This window comes from Vanacampus margaritifer, chromosome 14, assembly GCF_051991255.1.
Source record: "Vanacampus margaritifer isolate UIUO_Vmar chromosome 14, RoL_Vmar_1.0, whole genome shotgun sequence".
In the NCBI taxonomy this organism is placed as follows: domain Eukaryota; kingdom Metazoa; phylum Chordata; class Actinopteri; order Syngnathiformes; family Syngnathidae; genus Vanacampus; species Vanacampus margaritifer.
This window is the reverse complement of record NC_135445.1, coordinates 14,467,233-14,487,098: the sequence shown is the minus strand read 5'-3', so window position 1 is coordinate 14,487,098 and position 19,866 is coordinate 14,467,233. Positions and strand designations below refer to the sequence as shown.

General features: G+C 41.0%; 2 protein-coding genes across 6 annotated transcripts in view; both read left to right on the top strand.

Moving 5' to 3' along the window:
- exd3 (exonuclease 3'-5' domain containing 3) overlaps positions 1-8,836 on the top strand; it is a 46,548-nt gene extending 37,712 nt beyond the window's left edge. For all 4 annotated transcript variants that reach the window (XM_077543125.1, XM_077543124.1, XM_077543122.1 and 1 more), the window contains 2 exons: positions 7,256-7,322; positions 7,917-8,836. In XM_077543125.1, the coding sequence (XP_077399251.1) occupies positions 7,256-7,322; positions 7,917-8,221 (372 nt within the window). In that variant the 3' untranslated portion in view covers positions 8,222-8,836. The remainder of the gene's footprint in view (positions 1-7,255; positions 7,323-7,916) is intronic.
- A 5,360-nt stretch (positions 8,837-14,196) lies between these two features.
- On the top strand, positions 14,197-17,071 carry nrarpa (NOTCH regulated ankyrin repeat protein a). Of its 2 annotated transcripts, none has more exons than XM_077585305.1 (2): positions 14,197-14,361; positions 14,502-17,071. In XM_077585305.1, the coding sequence occupies exon 2, from the start codon at positions 14,784-14,786 to the stop codon at positions 15,120-15,122; it is 339 nt and encodes a 112-aa protein (XP_077441431.1). In that variant the 5' UTR covers positions 14,197-14,361; positions 14,502-14,783; the 3' UTR covers positions 15,123-17,071. The 2 variants fall into 2 exon arrangements, with proteins under 2 accessions (XP_077441431.1, XP_077441430.1); XM_077585304.1 differs by having other exon boundaries at positions 14,498-17,071.
- Positions 17,072-19,866: the final 2,795 nt, after the last annotated feature.

Here is a 19,866-nt window from a genome sequence, read left to right as displayed (position 1 = left end):
TATATCAGTTTCCTAGTTATTGTGAGAAATCTTAAAAATGATTAGTGTCGTCACATAACGGAATGTCACGATAGCTAGTGATCACACTAATTAACCTGTTTAGAGTTGATTATACTATTGATTATCCAGTTGGTTGTTTGATTGTTTGGTATAATCGCAGGGCCCTCACTTCCTTTTGAGGCAGAATTTTTTTAGTGTCGACCAATTTTTGTGGTTGACCTAACCAAGCTAGCCAAATCTTTTTCCCCAGCCCTAATAACACACAATAACATACGATTGAACATAATTTTAGCAAATTTGTTCTTTAAAAGGTGCATATTAATTTAGTAGCCCGCCGCACTAATCAGTAGCCAAGAATGATCTTTTTGTTGTTTTTTGTGATGCCGTCAAAGAAAGTTGCAACTTATGGCATTATGCGGTGACAATTAAAAAATGGGTAACTTTGTAATCCAGCAGCATGGGCTTCTCTTTCCAGACAATTCAGTACAAAAGGACTAAGACAACAGTAACAATAAAAGTCAAGAGACAGAATGTCCACCGCAAAGTACCCTTGTCTTGGATGGTTACAGACATTTCTGTTTCCATTATTTCCTGTGGGAAAATTTGTTTTGAATTATGAACAAATTGTAGCATCCCAGAACAGATTGTGGTCTTCCTGAGAGGTTCCATGATAATAAATATCAAATTCTTCTGGTGATGGTTGCGTAATTTATTACTAGCTTCAGAAGACGGGTCATTATAGCACTGCTCAATGAAAAAAAAACAAAGACTTTTGTTCGTACATTATCTTTAAAATCGGTTTCATGCACTAATCCATAATTGACCTCATGCCAATATTCATAGACCACTAACAGCTTTGGAACACCAGTTTGTTCAGTTCCCTTTTATCCAAGCAATTTCCTTGACTTCTGCTTGTGTCCGTTTCCTCCTCAGTCACCCAGGAGGGCTTATCCCGGCGGGAAAGTGACATCATTGAATACCCTTTATGCTAACCGCTGGCTTGTGTCACTTGAACATTCTTGGTGGTGTGAACGCAAATAGAAATAAGCCCTCGAAGGCTTGTGTTTTTTTTGAGGAACCTCCGTCACAGCGGGTTGTTCCTCTCAAAGGAACTCTCGTGAGTTCCTAGAGTTGAAGAACTCCTGTACGCAACGTGTGCTGACTGATTTATGAAGGTATTTAATGATAAATGCTAAAATTAGCTCAGCTTTTTGGGGGGAATGTGGGTTTTGAAATATTAATATATGTAAGCTATAAATCTTTTTTGGAGTGCACCCTAGATTCACATTTACAATATGAAAGTAATATGTCTACGTAAAAGGCTGTTTTCCAAATTTACTTGAATAGCTTATATCTTATACTAAATCTTGTATAACACACTTTGCATGACCTAGGGAGAGTTTATAAATACAGAACATATCATACATCATTACCATGGAGCATTAAAACGCTGCCGAACAGAATGACAGGGAACCAAAAATGTGAGAATTCTGTCGACATGGAACAATGGGAAAAAACAATGAGTCTGTAAAATGTGTGTTTTATTTTTTGTTCGAGGAAGGATGTACTTTTCGTAAATATTGTATATATGCGTTAGACCGCAGCGCTCTTGGACAGCGGATTGAAGTGTTCTTAACCTTTCCCTGGACTCCAAAGTCACAATAAGAACGAAAAGACAACATTTTCAAAGGGAAACGATGGTGCGTGTCTTGCTCCCCACTTGTGCGTCTTCTCTCCCAGTTCCCACGCTGCCCCTTACCTGACTTGCGGCAGTTTGAATCGAATCACCGGCATGCAATTGGCTGTCCAGACCATGTGACCTACATGGGCCCTAAAAAGCGCCGCCTTTTTAGATTGGTGTAGGATTTTCCCATGGGAGCTGCCTACGGAGTCAGCGTCGGCTGTGTGAATGCGTCGGGGGGAAAAAAAATCCCCCCCGCCACTCCTAACGCTACCTCCTCTCCAATATCCCCCATTCTCTCCCCTTTTTTCCACCACCTCTCATCCTTTGAAACACAGTATCACACTTTAGATGGCCTTTGTTGTCCCAGCAAGGAGCATTCTTTCTCTGGTACGGCCACACGGAGTGTGAGAATGCCCGAGGTTCCCTGGAAAACACTGAAGGAACAAAAGAAGGAGACGACATGTCGCAAGTGTCCAAAATTAGAAAAGTTTGCCGTCCTTTTGATCTTGTCAAGTCTGTCATTTTTTTGCCTGCTAATTGAAATGAGGTGAAGCTTTGTGGTAAAAACCAAAACATCCTCCATGTGGCTCAAACTGGGCATCCGCTGTGCCATTTTAAAAGTGTTGATTTTCAATTTTGAGTAAATCAATTGCGACAAAAAGTCAAAGCTAACGATCAAAGTGCTCACACGCTATGGACCAAATGAGTCGCGACTTGCCTTCTCACACTGTACATTTGTGTTGTCGCTCTTTAAATCCTGCTGCTCATTTCAAGCTTTTGCCAACCTCTGCAAACAAGAAGAGGATTTGTTTGTGCCTAATGTGGATTTATAAGCCTAATTTTAAAAATATTGCTAACCGGGCCGATACCCAGCCCTATTTCACGGTATCATACTTGCGACAAAGGCCGATATCATTATCTCTGCCCTCTTGTGGCCATTTTATGATTAGGAACTAGAAATTACAAGTCAGAAAAGGATTGGATATTTGGAAATCCAGCTGTAACTCCAACTCGGAGAAAACCAAATTTCTGAGACCAAAAGTTTACCCCATTGCCAATTATTCATTGTTTCTTCAGTATCACACTTGAAAACCCGACAAAGTAGTCAGCTGACTATTTTTAATGCTTTTGAAAACAGAATACCTGTCTGTTAGGTGTAAGCATTACGTCACAACAATAGCAAACCACATTGCTATTGTTGCTTTTAAGCTTATTGTGAGGCTTTTTGATTTCTGACGTCAATGAGAGCATTTAAAAGACTGCCTCAAATTAGACCCTGGAGGACACACAATGAAGAAACCTTCCCATTTTAAAATAAATTACAGTCATGAGCGGGTATGAAAACAGCTGCTTTGCTTTGGGGTGATTTAAGGAAATGTTTTGAGGATTTTATTATTTATTTTTTTGGCCTGTGTAGACACGCCAGAGTATAATCAGTACAATAATAATGTAATGTTCTTTGTGCAGTCACCTATGCATTTTTTGTCATTACTTATGCTCTTTATGAAACACATAAAAAGTCCAGCAGTTAAATATATCGATGTGGAAAGTCTAGTCTTCATGTGCTTCGGTCAGCCAAAAACAGCAACAACAGAAAAATTCAAAAAAATCATCCGGTCTCAGGCAGTGAAATGGAAGCATTGCCATCTGTATTCATTTAAACACAAACCACCCACTTTGACTAAATTCATTTTGCACTTTATTTCCATCTGAACCATGAATGCATTGAAAGCATTCCACAAATCCGTTCATACCACTAATCACCCTGTGTGTGCCTTCTCGTCCGCTTTCACAGCATACCTGCACTTGTCGTGTTTTGATGAATCACGGAACCATTTCCATGCAGGTTGCGTGTGTGCCTGCCTGTTGCGTGGCTTAGCCTTGAGAGTTCACTGCAGGTTCTGGCTTGCTCCACTCTGGGAAACTTTTGAGCTGAGCAAATAGCCCTCTGTTTTTCCGGCTGCCGCCTCGCTCGTATGTGTGATCCATGTGCACGGTGCAGTTTGGATGCATGCGGTTTTGCACGCACTGCGAGTGTTTTGTCTGTGCCGGTGGAATTTTTTCTGGTGTGTGCGCAAATGCATGTTTTCCGTGTGTGTGAGTGTGAAGGCGGAATAACGGGAGGGATGAGCCTCATTTCCCACAGACAAGACAGGAGCTGACACCTCAGCCTCTTCCCACACCTCCACTGTCTAGCCACTCTCCCCATGTCTTGACCTCAGTCTCCACAGAGGCAAACACAGCTCGCCGTAAGCCAGGGACGGACGGGGAAGTAACGGCCTGTGGACCATATAGGATCTTTGAGGGCATTTCATCTGTCTTGCCACCCATAAATGCTAATATTATACAGCCTTTTTCTATTGTTCATCCTATTTTAGCCTTTTATTTGAGTGGGTGTGGAAAAGCAATTAGTGAGTCATAAATTTCAGATTTAGGTGTAAATGAATCTTAGAATATTACGCTACTTGCTTTATTCTGACAATCTGAAAAAATGTGTAACAAAACAAAACAGTTTTTGTTAGTGATGTCAAAGTTAAAGATTAACTCATTGATTCATCACAAAAACATATCGCATTTATCATGTATTAACGCAGATTAATCACACTATTTATTTTGTCCGCAGATGATCCGCTTAAAGTTAACACTAAAGTGAATGGTTACGTTTTAAGTAGCGTAGGTTATGTTTGAGCAATAAACATGACTACATGCATTAAAATAAAGCATTTAATAAATGTTTGAGTATGAAATTCAAAATATTTGTTCATGTCAAAATATTGAGGTCATTTTTTTTTCATTTTAAATTATGCAAGTAAATAACTGATTTGAAAAAGAGGAGGATGAGAGCGTGCTAGGGAAAAAAATGTGGAAGATAACATTAAAGTAGAAAGAATTAACACATAACAGGTGCTGTTCAAATTTGGCCAGCAAAAAATGATGATAAAAGCATAGTGATTAATCATGATTAATCAAAATTCTAAGACGTGATTAATCTGATTAAAAAAATATAATAATTTGACAGCTCTAGTTTTTTTGTCTCCGGTTCCATTTTAAATCCATCTACATTGCTTCTAGCCTCGTCCTAGCTAGCGCTAAGCTAATTTGTCTCTCAGGTCCAGCGTTCAAGATAACTCCTATTCGTTTGTTGGTAGCATGGCGTTAGCTGAGAGCAAAACGTTAGCTGACCATATATATGTATGCGAAGGCTTGCTGTGTGAGTGTGAATATCTTTTTCCGCAATTGTCCACTTCAGTCGCTTTTGGCCACGTTGCTCAGTAGGCGGCAGGCCCAAGTTAAAGTTTTTGTCTCTGGTTCCATTTTAAATCCATCTACATTGCTACTAGGCTCATCCTAGCTAGCGCTAAGCTAATTTGTCTCTCAGGTCCAGCGTTCAAGATAACTCCTATTCGTTTGTTGGTAGCATGGCGTTAGCTGAGAGCAAAACGTTAGCTGACCATATATATGTATGGGAAGGCTTGCTGTGTGAGTGTGAATATCTTTTTCCGCAATTGTCCACTTCAGTCGCTTTTGGCCACGTTGCTCGGTAGGCGGCAGGCCCAAGTTAAAGTTTTTGTCTCTGGTTCCATTTTAAATCCATCTACAATGCTACTAGCCTCGTCCTAGCTAGCGCTAAGATAATTTGTCTCTCGGGTCCAGCGTTCAAGATAACTCCTATTCGTTTGTTGGTAGCATGGCGTTAGCTGAGAGCAAAACGTTAGCTGACCATATATATGTATGCGAAGGCTTGCTGTGTGAGTGTGAATATCTTTTTCCGCAATTGTCCACTTCAGTCGCTTTTGGCCACGTTGCTCAGTAGGCGGCAGGCCCAAGTTAAAGTTTTTGTCTCTGGTTCCATTTTAAATCCATCTACATTGCTACTAGGCTCATCCTAGCTAGCGCTAAGCTAATTTGTCTCTCAGGTCCAGCGTTCAAGATAACTCCTATTCGTTTGTTGGTAGCATGGCGTTAGCTGAGAGCAAAACGTTAGCTGACCATATATATGTATGGGAAGGCTTGCTGTGTGAGTGTGAATATCTTTTTCCGCAATTGTCCACTTCAGTCGCTTTTGGCCACGTTGCTCGGTAGGCGGCAGGCCCAAGTTAAAGTTTTTGTCTCTGGTTCCATTTTAAATCCATCTACAATGCTACTAGCCTCGTCCTAGCTAGCGCTAAGATAATTTGTCTCTCGGGTCCAGCGTTCAAGATAACTCCTATTCGTTTGTTGGTAGCATGGCGTTAGCTGAGAGCAAAACGTTAGCTGACCATATATATGTATGCGAAGGCTTGCTGTGTGAGTGTGAATATCTTTTTCCGCAATTGTCCACTTCAGTCGCTTTTGGCCACGTTGCTCAGTAGGCGGCAGGCCCAAGTTAAAGTTTTTGTCTCTGGTTCCATTTTAAATCCATCTACATTGCTACTAGGCTCATCCTAGCTAGCGCTAAGCTAATTTGTCTCTCAGGTCCAGCGTTCAAGATAACTCCTATTCGTTTGTTGGTAGCATGGCGTTAGCTGAGAGCAAAACGTTAGCTGACCATATATATGTATGGGAAGGCTTGCTGTGTGAGTGTGAATATCTTTTTCCGCAATTGTCCACTTCAGTCGCTTTTGGCCACGTTGCTCGGTAGGCGGCAGGCCCAAGTTAAAGTTTTTGTCTCTGGTTCCATTTTAAATCCATCTACAATGCTACTAGCCTCGTCCTAGCTAGCGCTAAGATAATTTGTCTCTCGGGTCCAGCGTTCAAGATAACTCCTATTCGTTTGTTGGTAGCATGGCGTTAGCTGAGAGCAAAACGTTAGCTGACCATATATATGTATGCGAAGGCTTGCTGTGTGAGTGTGAATATCTTTTTCCGCAATTGTCCACTTCAGTCGCTTTTGGCCACGTTGCTCGGTAGGCGGCAGGCCCAAGTTAAAAGCCTGCCTTGCTAGTCATGGCTAATACTTTTACTTGAGTGAAATGTGTTGTATTGGGTTTGATTTAGCGCTGCACTTAAGTGGAATGTTGTTTGCTGGGTGGAGCTCAGGTGTGTTGACAAGGCTTTTAGCACTCACATGCTGTCAGGAAGGCTCACAGACAAGTGTGTGTCTGTGTGTGCGTTCGAACGTCAGGGGCCGGCAAACAAGAGGTCACTAATGTCCTGCCGAGGAGGATGGGTGTCCTCCGCCGTCGAGGACAGGACGGCACGGACGTGTGAATGTTATAGAGGCGTAAATGCTCTCATGCACACACACGCTCAAAGATCTGATCTGTGTGTTGCTCCTTTTACACCAAAACAACAAGGTGGGAAAATTGTCTGCTTCTGGTACAGTTTACCAGTACAAGTTGTTACACAATTCACTTGTAAATGTCGGCAAAATAAAAGTAAAGATGATCTTGTTCCATGTATACCACAGTCCCATTAAACTTCACAACTTCATTTTGTGCGAATGACATCGAGACAAATGATAGCAGTCAAAATGTTATTACAAACATTGTCGCATGTTTTTTACTACTGGTGTCTAATTCATAATGCCTTTATGAATAGCTCCTGTTTTATTCATGTCTCCTTTTTCTTTTTCTTTTTCTTTTTTTGCAGGCGTGCAACAGTGATCAGTACGTGGCACTGCCTAGACAAGACATGATCCGGATGCTTAAACAGAAAGGTTAGTCAAACACCACAAAATGGCTCTCATAGCTAGCATAAAATGATGCTAATGTTTATGTGTGTATTTATCCGTGTTCATATAGTCTTGTTTGAAGGGAAAGCCAACCCCCAAAAATTTATTGGCAATAATATGTTCTACGCAGCCCTACTAGTCTAAATATGGCAATCTAGTTAATATTGTGTTATTGGAATATGAGTTAAGCAGCAAAATCCATACGTTTTTTTCCTTCTTTTCATCAGTGTCAGAAGACGGCCATTTTGTCACTTGCTGTCGAGTGAAAATGACTTCACACTTGCTCAGGTCTCAGGTAACAACCACTTACAGTTCAGCTTCAGAAAACAGGTGAGCTGTGATTGGTTGTTACCTGAGCAACTGTGATGTCATTTTCACTCGACAGTAAGTAGTAAAATGGTCGCCTTCTGATAGTGACAAAAACGGCTGGATTTTGCTTCATAACTCATATTCCACAAATGTAATATTAATCAGAATGTCATGTTTAGACTAGTGAGGTCACATATACCATCGTATTGTCAAGAAAGGTTTAAGGTTGACTTCCGCTTTAAGCATTTGCTTCTTACTTCATTTTTGTAGGATTTCTGCAGGCAACCGGTATGTCAATGACACCACCTGAGGAGGAGCCACTTAACCTTGAACTCCCCAGGTATAGTCCTCAGTGTAACTGGGCCTCCCTGTCAGATCTGGACCCCGTGACCCTGAGCTTTCCTGGGGGGGCACCCATACAGCTACACACAGTACCGCCGACCCTGGTGCCCAGGGTACCGCACTACTTTGTTTGCACCCGGTGCGGAAAGGTGTTCTGGGAGGGCTCTCACTTTGGACGTGTTCTGTCCATGTTTCAGGAGGTCATGCACATCACAGATGAAGGTACAGAATAAATATTTAAATGCCATTGTAAGAGAGATACAAATCTAAAGCGAGCAATCCACAAATAGAGTGACTTATTTCTAATGTATTTTTTACATTGTTAAAGTTTTTTTTTTTTATTGCCTGGGTTTAAATGCAAGCACATTTTTCATTACATCTCTTCAAGCATTTTTTTGTTGACGTTTTGAAATTGAGTGAACCAGCGGCTTGACTTGTGAAATGTCACTCATCTACCATGATGTAATTTAGATGTAAACCTCGAAGAAACCATCCAATTAGAAATGACATCTAAGTTTGTTTTTATTTAACTTTTAATTCCAACTGTTTTTGTAGTTAGGGTTAGGGTATTTTTTAGTGTTGTTCCGGTACCGTTTTTTGGCCCCCAATACCGATTCCGATACCCAACGCTAGTATTTTTCAATTGTCTTTATTTAAGATGTTGAGCAAAAGCGAGTCATTTTGTTATGCTTTCTAATAACAGTTCTCTGGTTATATTTTAAGTTTCGTTTAACTGTACATTCAATATTTGTCCAAAAAAATCTGTTTCTTCTAATGAATATTTTACAGCATTGTGAAAATGAACTTGCTGCTGGTGTTTTCTAAATAAATAAAAATGGTTGACGCTGCACAGGTGTAACATGAACAGCTTGGGGGTTGTGAGGGGGGGGGGGAGTTCCGACCTGAAAGAGTAACCCAACACATGCGGTGAGAATTCCTTCACATTTCGTCTAACCTCTTTTTCTCTCTTCTCAAATCATTCATTGACTTTATGTGTTTGCCCTTGAAGGTTTTAAGAGATCCACATGCATTTCGTACACTCGTAAAATCCAACAATCCTTAACGCTTGGCAGATGTCCACTTTACTTTATTGACGGCTCGTATTTAAAAAAAAAAATTAAAAAAAAGCCACAGTAAGTGATTTCCGGAGTCATGTTGTGCTGTGACTCATTGAGGTAAATGTGTTTTTCAATCACACATCACTGACTGTTCTCATACTTTCCTTCCGCTGGTGGGATTGGGAATGACACCGTTGAGGAACCGCTCTTAAACGTCACCTAACGCCAGGTTGCTAATTGCATAACTTCAAGGGATTCGCTACCACAGATTGAGGCTTTGTCAGTAGAAGTAATGTTACACCATACAATACAGTTAACTGTCGGGACTTTGTAAACTATTGTGTCTTTTGAAGGATAATAGAGGGGATCTTTTCTTTGTGGGTGTTGTGGAATTAGACCTGCTTCTTCTGTGTGGGAATTTGAACATTGGATTTAACTAGAAGCTGCTGAGGACAAAGGAGATGATGTCTAAACCTGACATGCAATTAACACTATGATGGCAATGATAGTCTGGATTGTGTTGACATGAGAACTCTTCTTGAAATACTTTTTATTGTGTGTGTGTTTTCTGGGTCACGGCTAAACTTGATTTCTTGTTAGGTGCTACGGACTGTTAGGGATGCTAAAGTAAAGACTGCTAAAATATGTACTTTGGATAGCTAAACACAAGGATTGCCATAAAACTGGACTGGACCAAGTTATTGACCAGAGCAAAACATTTATGTAAAACCAAATGACTTGACTGATTGGAATTGATGCCAACTGACTGGGACCAAAAAATGTGGTCGTGATTTATGAGTAGTTTGCAAGAACTACACAATTACAACTAACCTTGTGACTCCCAACATTTAACTGTGGGTCATATCAGAGATTAGGGGCAGATTATTTTGGATTTTCTTGGGCCTTGAGACTTGGATCAAATGACTTGGTACTTTGTTTTTATATCTGGAAAAAGAACAAGGGATTTGCCCAATTTGGACAAATAATTTCGGACCGTTTTTGGACAGTTGTTTTGGAACTTGATTTGACTCTTGAGGCAAAAACTCAACAAACGTTTTGGGACATTTTGTTCTGAAGAATTTGGACTTGCTCTAGATGTAAAACAAAAACTTGGGGTTCCTTGATACTTAGGCCGGGACTTGCCAGAGATTTGTGACTGACTCGTGATTTAGGACTTTCTTGAGCATTAACCAGTTGAACATTGGGAATTTGTGATGCATTTGAATTCAATTCAATTTTATTTATATAGTGCCAATTCACAGCAGATGTTTTCTCAATGCACTTGAATGCATTGAGTCTTTACTGAATTTATTTATTTATTTTGTTTTTTATGTTTCTGGTAAATGTTGGTTAAATGGATGTTGTTGTTTTTTGTTTTTTTTGTATAAATACTTCCACAATTTATCACTACGAGTGATCTGATTCCCAAATGTGCGCGAATGATTTTCTTTGACCAGGTTTTCCCAAACATATTACAAATGGATTGCCATAACTGCCCGCAGTGCTATTTTTAAAATAAATATGACTGAACAAAGACACCTCCCCTTTTGCATTTAGCTCCACACTTTTCAAACAGTTTATAAAAACTGATCAAGGAAATCTGAAATGATTATGATGCGTTGACACCCTATATCTCCAAAATAACGCCCTATGTGCCTAGTCCAGGTGGTGGTAGCTCCACATGTCTTTGTGCTCAGCTCCTCTGCCTTCAAACTAAACCACACCGCCTCTCTCATTTCGCCTCAACCCTCTGCAGAACTTGCCACTTTCTCTCGGCAGAAGCTCTGCCTTTATAGTGAACTCCTGTCTGTGCGCTGAGCACCATCTCTGCTGCAGCGCCATGTTATTTGATCCTTGCTCTTTCTTTGCTGGGAAGAAAAGCTCGCCTCTTTCCCACGCTCTGAGGACACGTGGTGTCCGGAATGAATTGGATGCAGAAGGCCCTCCCTCTTTGCTACCACGTCACCGCTCTCTCACTCTCTCTCTTACTCTACATACATACACACACACACTAGTGGGTTCATCAGGCTCTGCAGCAAGAATGTCACTGTTACCAATGTCAGTGTTTTTTTTAACTGACATTTTTACATGACACTTTTACATGCGTTTCCTCTACGAGTTTTCCTGTCTCCTCGTTTTCGGCGGCACACATGCATACCTTCTCCACCCTCTCTCGGGACACCCAGCCCCCCCACCCCGTCTTTCCCCGCGCGTCTCGGCGCCAAACCTCGGCCTTGCTTAGCGAGTCGCCCCGCTCTGTCCGGCTCGTGCGTTTATAACGCGTCACCTCAGCTCCGGGCTCTTTGTCTTCACGCTGGAAAATGCACGCCTTGTTTATCAACACATTGTGATAGAATGGAGATAGGGCTCCAATAATAGAATGGCAACTGACTTCTGTGATCATTCTAAAAGTTGATTCCATCATGGAGGATTTAGTGGTCCCAATCATGTCATAATAACTGTTTGAATCCAATCATTCTTTTGTTACTTTCCAAGTAGTGTTTATCTGGTTTTGGCTGCTTCCCAGAGAATTATTCCTAAGAATTCAACGGAAGAAATGCTAAAACATTTTGCTGTTGCGGTCTGCACAAATGTTTTCCAAGTGTCCAGACGCACTGAAGCCAAAGTTCTGATGGTGGACAGATGTTCCTGATTTTCCGCAAGTTCTCCTCCATTCACCAAGCCAAGGAGAGAGGGAGAAAAACACACACATAAACATAAGCAAAACACATGTAGATCCAAATCCTATTGACACAGAAAAACTATGAGCTGCATTCCATTTTTGAAGTACAATGCGTGTGCACTCTTGCAGGTCAGCGACGGCGCAGAAAGGAGTACGCATCTGGTTCTGAACACGCCATAAAAAGATCTGAGTAAAATTCTCACCACATTGATTGGAGTGAGTCAGAGCTTTGTTTTTGAATGCTTGCAGCTGTGGGAACAAACAAAAAGGAAGCTCACCGACACCTGCAGACGCACCTACAAAAATGCATTGATGAATCACATTCCGGTTTGATACCTAAGCTAAATTTAATGTTAGTTTTAGCACATTGGCCACGCCTTAAAGGCATGCTTGGATAAGTCCTGACTGACTTTTTTGGATGAACAGGAACAGGAACCTCATAAATGTTCTTTTGGATGAATGGACACAAAAATCATTCATTTCGCTCCCTTGCATGGCAACTCAGGCAGTGGGGACTGAGGAAGGCTTTACAGTGCCTAACTAGCAATAGTTCAATAGTGCCCATGCACGCTTTCCATTGTTGGGGTGCACCAATCGATCAGCCGGGATTGGTATCAGACCCGATTTATAAAATAAAACCAATCTTGTCTACCGATCTCATCTCTGTCCTTGTCTGAAAAAATCAGCCACTGTCCTCATGTGCAGTTAAAACAACCCGTGAAATTAACAGCACATACTTCCGATAACGTGACCTTTGTAATCCTAAAATGTCATGCGGCTATACCAACATGATTTTTTAAATTTTCAATTACTTTTTTGTGAAGTGTTGCAGCAATTTCAAATCGGGCATTCAATAAATAATTCTGACCAATCAGAAGCAGCCTTCAATGCTGCGGAAAACCCAGAGCTTTTTGTTGATACCAGACATGATGTGGTTTTCTTGTTTTGCACGTGGCAGCAGCCGATTCATTTAGCTGATTATTTTACTTTGGTCATGGCGAAGTCGCCGCACCCACTGAAGAAAAGTATTTTTCAAGACAATCAGGTAAGAAATTCACATTAATTTGCAAATGGGAGATATGTTCTTTACTTATTTTTCTGGTGGTCGCATCATAAATCTGAAAATCTATAATTTTCACATACTGTACATTCTTTTTTTTATTTTATTTTTTGGCAGGCAAATGAGGTTGAAACCTGCAGCCGCAAATGTGCACCGAATGTACAATTCAGAGTGTGGGAAACACAAAACAAACGGTGCAAACGGCCCAAATGCACCTTCTGCAGTTTGCACTCATTTCCTCCATCCATACGTTTGTTACACTTCAACAATATTCTCTCACCACCTCACACTAGGCGTCAGTCGCGCGCACACACACAAAGGCACTCGGTTCCCACGGTGGTGGGGGCGGCCGAGCGGCGTGTCAATCCGCGCACAGCGTCACCTCTTTTCACTCGCAAAAAAAAAAAAAAGAGGAAGTAGAGCGGGCTCTTTTGTTATGTCAAGTCCCACACAGCCTAGTCATTTCAAAACAACTGCAATATATCCGCAGTTTATGATTTAAGAAGCCGGCTCTAATCTCCTGCGCGGCAGTTGTTCTAAATGAGGGTACAAACTTCCGGGTTGCGTTTGGGGGGCATTTGTGGTGCCATTTGCTTCACTCTTTTTGTCCATCGCATACGGTTTCGAGTACACTAGATAAAACCCCTTGAATGTTCAATGGCATTAAACGTTGTAGTAAAAACAAGTGAGTAAGTAATTAAGAAATTCAATGTTTGCTTGGAATTTTTAATTTGGAGCAAACGCTGAAGTGGCCGGAATACAACAGCACCTGAACACGTCATATCATGGGAAAATGCTCGCATGTCGAGTTTTTGACATTCAGATCATTGTTCATTTTTTATTGACATGGGTTTTAATTTTAAGTAATCATTGTGGTTAGTATTATTACTGTTATACCACCTGGTTATATCTTTCATTAGACAGTTTGATGATTATTTCATGAAAATAAGTCATGGTGACTTGCTATATGTGTTATTGCAAAGTGAGTATTTTTTCATTTTCTTTGACACGTAGTCCTATGAAAAGTAATCATAACCACTTATTTTTTATTATTACTTGGTAGTAGTAGCATAAATTATTAATGCTAGGTGCAAATATATCCATATAGTTTAATAAATACATTTTTAGATTGTTCTACAGCACTTCCACCTACCGTAAAACATAATGATTAATACTGTAGTTGTATGGATAGATATATAGAAAGATAAGTGGATGTTTGCTCGTTTGACTGCATTTGGGGGGGGGGTCAGTCAGAGAAGGCCACGCCTCTCCCTCCCGCCTTCTCTCTTCCAGCGCCGGCATCAGCCTATAACCTCGCCGGGATTTCACCCATTCCTCCACATTTGTTCCCCACCCCACCCCCCTACCCCCTCCTCCTCCCTACTATTGTCATGCAAATAAAGGACGCGTAAAATATTCCCCCAGAGCGCAGCCACCAGCTAGCCAGAGCGCACGGAGGACGCAGCAAAGCGGACCACACGCTGCTGGATTTGTATCTTATTTTGTTTGTTTCTTTCTTTCTTTTTGTTTGTTTTTCTTTTATACAGCGTTCCAGACCCGTCCGTCCCACAGGTAAGCCCGAAAGAAGCATTCGGAACCCAAAGTGTCTATGCGTAAAAGCATTACGCACGCTTTTGGATGTGTTGGAATGCGGTGCAGTGTCTGATCTAGTTTGGACTTTGTGCGCGCGTGTGTCCCGCTTTTCCAGGCAGACTCTCGCGTGAACGGCGGACGTGGGAGAACCAAAGAGGGAGAGTGATCCGAAGTGTCCCTATATCGCATCATCTGCCGCTGCTAGGAAACTGTACGGACCCCCACGTCGCCGCCGCCACTTCACGCAAAACACGGGATCAACTACCTTGTGGATCTGCGTGTTTTCACTCCTTTTCGGGGATATACAAACAAGCGTGGCCAAGCACGAGAGCTTTTGTGGACGGGATTACTGGGCGCCCCTTCCCCTTTCCCCTCCCTTCTCCTCGTCCTCCGACGCAGCCATGAGCCAGGCGGACGTGTCCACATGCTCGGCCCCGCAGAGAGTGTTCCAGGAGGCGGTGAAGAAGGGCAACACCAAGGAGCTGCACTCGCTGCTGCAGAACATGACGAACTGCGAGTTTAACGTCAACTCGTTCGGACCCGAGGGCCAGACGGCGCTGCACCAGTCCGTCATCGACGGCAACCTGGAGCTGGTCAAGCTGCTGGTCAAGTTCGGCGCCGACATCCGGCTCGCCAACCGGGAAGGCTGGAGCGCCTTGCACATCGCCGCCTTCGGAGGTCACCAGGACATTGTGCTATACCTCATCACCAAGGCCAAGTACTCGTCTGGGGCCCGGTGATATAGCTCACTCCCTTCTTCCTCTCTCTCGGCTGTGTGTCAGGTAAAAAAAAAAAAAAAAAAATGTAATGGCAACAACAAAAATCTCCACTCCATTGTCTCATTCATGTGCCAAACATCAATTGGGCTCCATTGGAATCATTCAATAACACACACTTGGTTTGTTGGTACTAAAACAGGGGTGGTGCTAAACTCATCATCATTATTGGATATTGTTCAAACACTCTTGGCTGACCACGAAAGGGTCCGCAAGCTGTCGGTTGCCCACCCCTGTCCTAAAAGCTTTCCTCTTGAATGTGTCTTCTATAGATGGTGTGTTCCACTCATTGTTGATACCCCCCCCCCCCCCCCATATTCAATAATGCTCATCAATGCCCACTAAAATTGTAACTTATTTAAAGTGAATTAGGGCACTTGATGCTGGAATATTTGGAAAGGGAAGACACACAAAGCAAGAAAAGGCAGATATATTTAATTGTTTTGAACTCAAAGAGCGGCAATATGGCTATCCGATGTGCTTTTTTTCTGTCATAACAACAAATGGCTTCATTGTGGTTGTGAAGTACTGTACACCATAGCTTTACTTTGTTTCTGTCATTGTTTGAAGACATACAAAACATTCAACCTGCCATCATCCACGCTGGCGTCCAACTTTTTCAAGCCAGCCTACCAATGGTCATTGTGTTGCTATTTTAAAGAAAAACAGCTGCTTCAGTAAAACATTAAAATAAAAAAATACAAATAAAATGAAAGATTGGAATCACTTTATAAACTCATTTCAGTATTCTATTAACATCCTCACTGTGAAAGCAGGTTGTTTTTATTTTTGTTATATTTATGAAGGTACATTTTGATTGAAAAAAGAGAGAGAAAAATGATCTGAGGGTGACTCAAGCTGCTTCAGTTTAAAAAAAAAAAAACTGTCCCATGTGGAGGTATCCCCTCTATGTGTGTGCCCCCTCCCCTCCCGTTGTGTTCCTCCAATCAGGATTGGTTGCCTTTTGCCAGCTACCTCGACTTTTAAAGTATTCTCATGTTGTGCTTATGCCAGTATGTTGTGTGTTTTTTACCCCCCTTCCACTCCCACAAAAAGATACTGCATCCTCATTTGGGACCATTTGTTTCACACTACAACCAAACCGACTCAGACAAGCTAAGCATCAGTGTGCCTTTCTGGAATCTCTCCTTTTTTGGGGGGGATTGGGGGGGGGATATTTTCAGTCAAGGCAACAAGTGGAATGGCTTTTAAATGCAGGGAGTTTGAATTGCACAAATACACGGAGCCTTGAGCGCCTCTTGGCTTTGGATGGAATAGTTACTACTACTGACTTTTTGAACAAACACACACACGTGCACACACATTAAAAATCACCATTTGTGGCAATTGCAGGACTCGCAAAGAAAATTCTTGAACGTTGTCTGCTGCATTAAAAAAAAAAGAAGAAAAAAGTCACCCTAACGTTTGAATCAATGCTGCTTTTATTTTGTCGTAGTTATTTTTTTTCTTTTCAAAGGCTTCACAGCAGCTTCATGGGAAGAGTGTGTGGTTCTTTGAAAGTGTATGCTTCTCATGAGGCCCAAACAAACACACGCACACACAAATATTCAAGCACCAGTAAACTGAAGCGATTGGGTTGGTATCAGGCAACACACGAAATATGCATCGCTTGTCTTAAACTTGATATTTCTTTTGTTTAGATTTTTTTGTTTTTGTTTCAATATTGCACTGATGACTGCTGTTGGAGTTGGCTTTTTATGTGCTGACATTTAAGAATTTTTTTCTGAATAGAAAAAAATAATCAAACAGCAAAAATACTATTGTATAAATATACGCTCCAGGCGATAAATGTGCGTGTTACTCTGTGGAAACTTTTTTTTTTCCAGCGAAGTTATGCGTGTGTGTTTGTGTGTGTGTATATATATATATATATATATATATATATATATATATATATATATATATATATATATATATATATATATATATATATATATATATATATATAAATATATATATCAAGCTGATGATGATGATGATAAAACTTGGAGCACTTTCTTTTCTGAAGTGCTGTCTTCCTGTTTTTTTTATGAAAGGGGAATAATACATTTGATGGTAAGATCATTGTAACATGATTAAAAAAAATTGCACGGTTGTGTGGTTGTCAGGCTTACCAGTCATAACATTTATGACGTAATGAGCCAGCCGCCGAGTGGTGTACATGATATGAGTGTGTTGTTCTTTTTTTTGTGAAGAAAAAAAAGTGCTGAGTTTGTCTTTTTTTTTTTGGAGCAAGTTGTGTTTCAGATCATTTTTGTTGTTGCTTTCAAGCAAGAGGAAACGGCTGATTTTCCTTTTTCCGATTTTTTTTGGGAATGTTTGTAACACTGTGATGATGACGTGATGTCACGTGGAGATGAGTGCTGTATTATTTTTGTACGTTTGTGTACAAGCCAGTAAAGAAAACATTAAACTCCAAACTTTCAGTGTATGCATCTTTCTCTTGGCACGCATGTACAAAAGTACATACACAGTCTGCATTGAAGTTGGTGAACCTCCCCTCTACACACACATACACACACCCTCCTTTCGCTCTCCTCCCTCCTTGTCTTCCAACCAAGCGGGCCCAGCCCAGTTCGCCATTCTCTCCCTTTGTCATTCATCCTTTCACTGCTGGCATAAAAGGGCCTGGTGCATTGTGGGTAGGCTTTGCTTAAAGAAGGCTTCCCCTCCCTTGCGTGTGTTTTGCAAGATGGTTTTATGTTACCCGCACACATGCACCCCCTTGTGCTCGCCATCAAGGTTCTGCTCTTAACTAAGCCTCATTGTTTGAATGATTTGCGGCTTGTTATGAAATCATTTCTTTTGCAGCATACAGTATCACCCATTGATTATGACAGCGTGTTTTAGTTCCTGGCGATATCCGGCAACTTTGCACAGCCATTGAAGAGGAATGTACCAACATTCCAAAGGCCACAATCAACAAGCTGATCAACTCGATGTGAAGGAGATGCTGGAGGCAAACGCCGGTCACACCAGATACAGATTTTTTATTTTTTTCCCCCATCACTATAAAACTTCAAATTTTACAATGGCCTTTTATTGTAGGCAACCTAAAGCACATCGGTGAAATAAGCATTCTGTCTAATCAGTAACTTGACATCTTTGCAAAGGAGAAGAGCTCACTAACAGATTTGTGAGCAATCTTTGAGCGAATAGTGTATCATATGGAATGCTATAGCTGAAGGGCTTGGGCCACCACTAGCGTTGCTGTTTTAAAGAAAAAGTCAACCCCCCCCCCCCCCCAAAAATGTCTTCACTATAATATGTTCTATGCAGCCCCACTTGTCTAAATACGGTATTTTGGTTAATGTTGCGTTAGTGGAACATGAGTTTGCAGCAAAATCCAGCAGTTTTTGTCCATCTCAGGGGGCGGCCATTTGTCACTTGCTGTCGACTGAAGATGACATCGCAGCAGGGTTTTTATAGTTTTGTAATTTTCAATTTGGTTAGTTTTGTTTTTTACATTTAGTTTTTTTTTAATTAGTTTTCAGGATGGTTCTGTTAGTTTTTATTAGTTTTAGTTATTTAAAAAAAATGCTTAGTTTTAGTTTAGTTTGAGTTAGTTTTAGTATTAGTTTCATTTTTATTTTTGTATGCATTACTTGTGCGCAATATTTAATAAATACCATGGCAAAATGAAAAAAGTAACACATTTCTTACATAGCTTTCCATTTCAGCTGACTTAAATGAAAAAACAGGCGAGCCGAGCCATTGGAGCCAAAAGTCAATTGTCGCCTAGGAGCGACGTCATCTGAAGGTGCTTTTCTATTGGCTCCTGCTAGATGATGTCACTTCTGTGTGACACACTTTCAAACGTCCTTATTCCAGTTAATATCGAAATAAATACAGACGCTCCCCAACTTACGAATGAGTTACGTTCCGAGCGATCGTTCGTAAGGTGAATTCGTTCGTAAGTTGCTTCAGTGCTATATTTTGTATTATAATTTATGTTTAAAGCCACTTTCATTTCAAATGAAATGGCTTGCCTCTTCTTTGCACTACCATTCTCACTAGATGCCTTTCGCTTTTCACCAACCATATTGAATAATGGATGCACGAGATATTTAATGATAAAAATTAGAGGAAGGTGGATGCTGTGTGAGCTCTCACAGCGCCAAGCGTCGGTATTAGCGGCGGAAAGAAGCACTACACTCGGAAAAAGGCGCGCAATACAAAATCTAACTTACAGCTTTTCCGGACATTTTCCGACACACGCGCAGACATGTTCGTATGTACCGTTGTTCGTAACTCGAATGTTCGTAAGTAGGGGAGCGTCTGTATACTTAAAATCACATTTAAAATCAACCCCAAAGGCTCGTGTATTAAATTAATTACCAAAGACGAAAATTAAGGAACTTTCGCTATAATTTTAGTTTGTTTTTGTAAACATAAAATTAAGTTTCAATTAGTTTTGGTTTTTAAAAAAGCATTTTCGTTTTTATTTAATTTCGTTGACAAAATTGTTTTTTGAATTTTGTTTTTTTCTTTAGCTTCGTTAACGAAAATAACCTCGCATCACAGTTGGTCAGGTCTCAGGTAACAACTAATCACAGCTCAGCTTCAGAAAACAGGTGAGCTGTGATTGGTCGTTGCCTGAGCCCTCAGTCACAATGATGTCATCTTCAGTCAGCAGCAAGTGACAAATTCTTTTCGCACACACATACCAGAACTATGTCATTAGTGA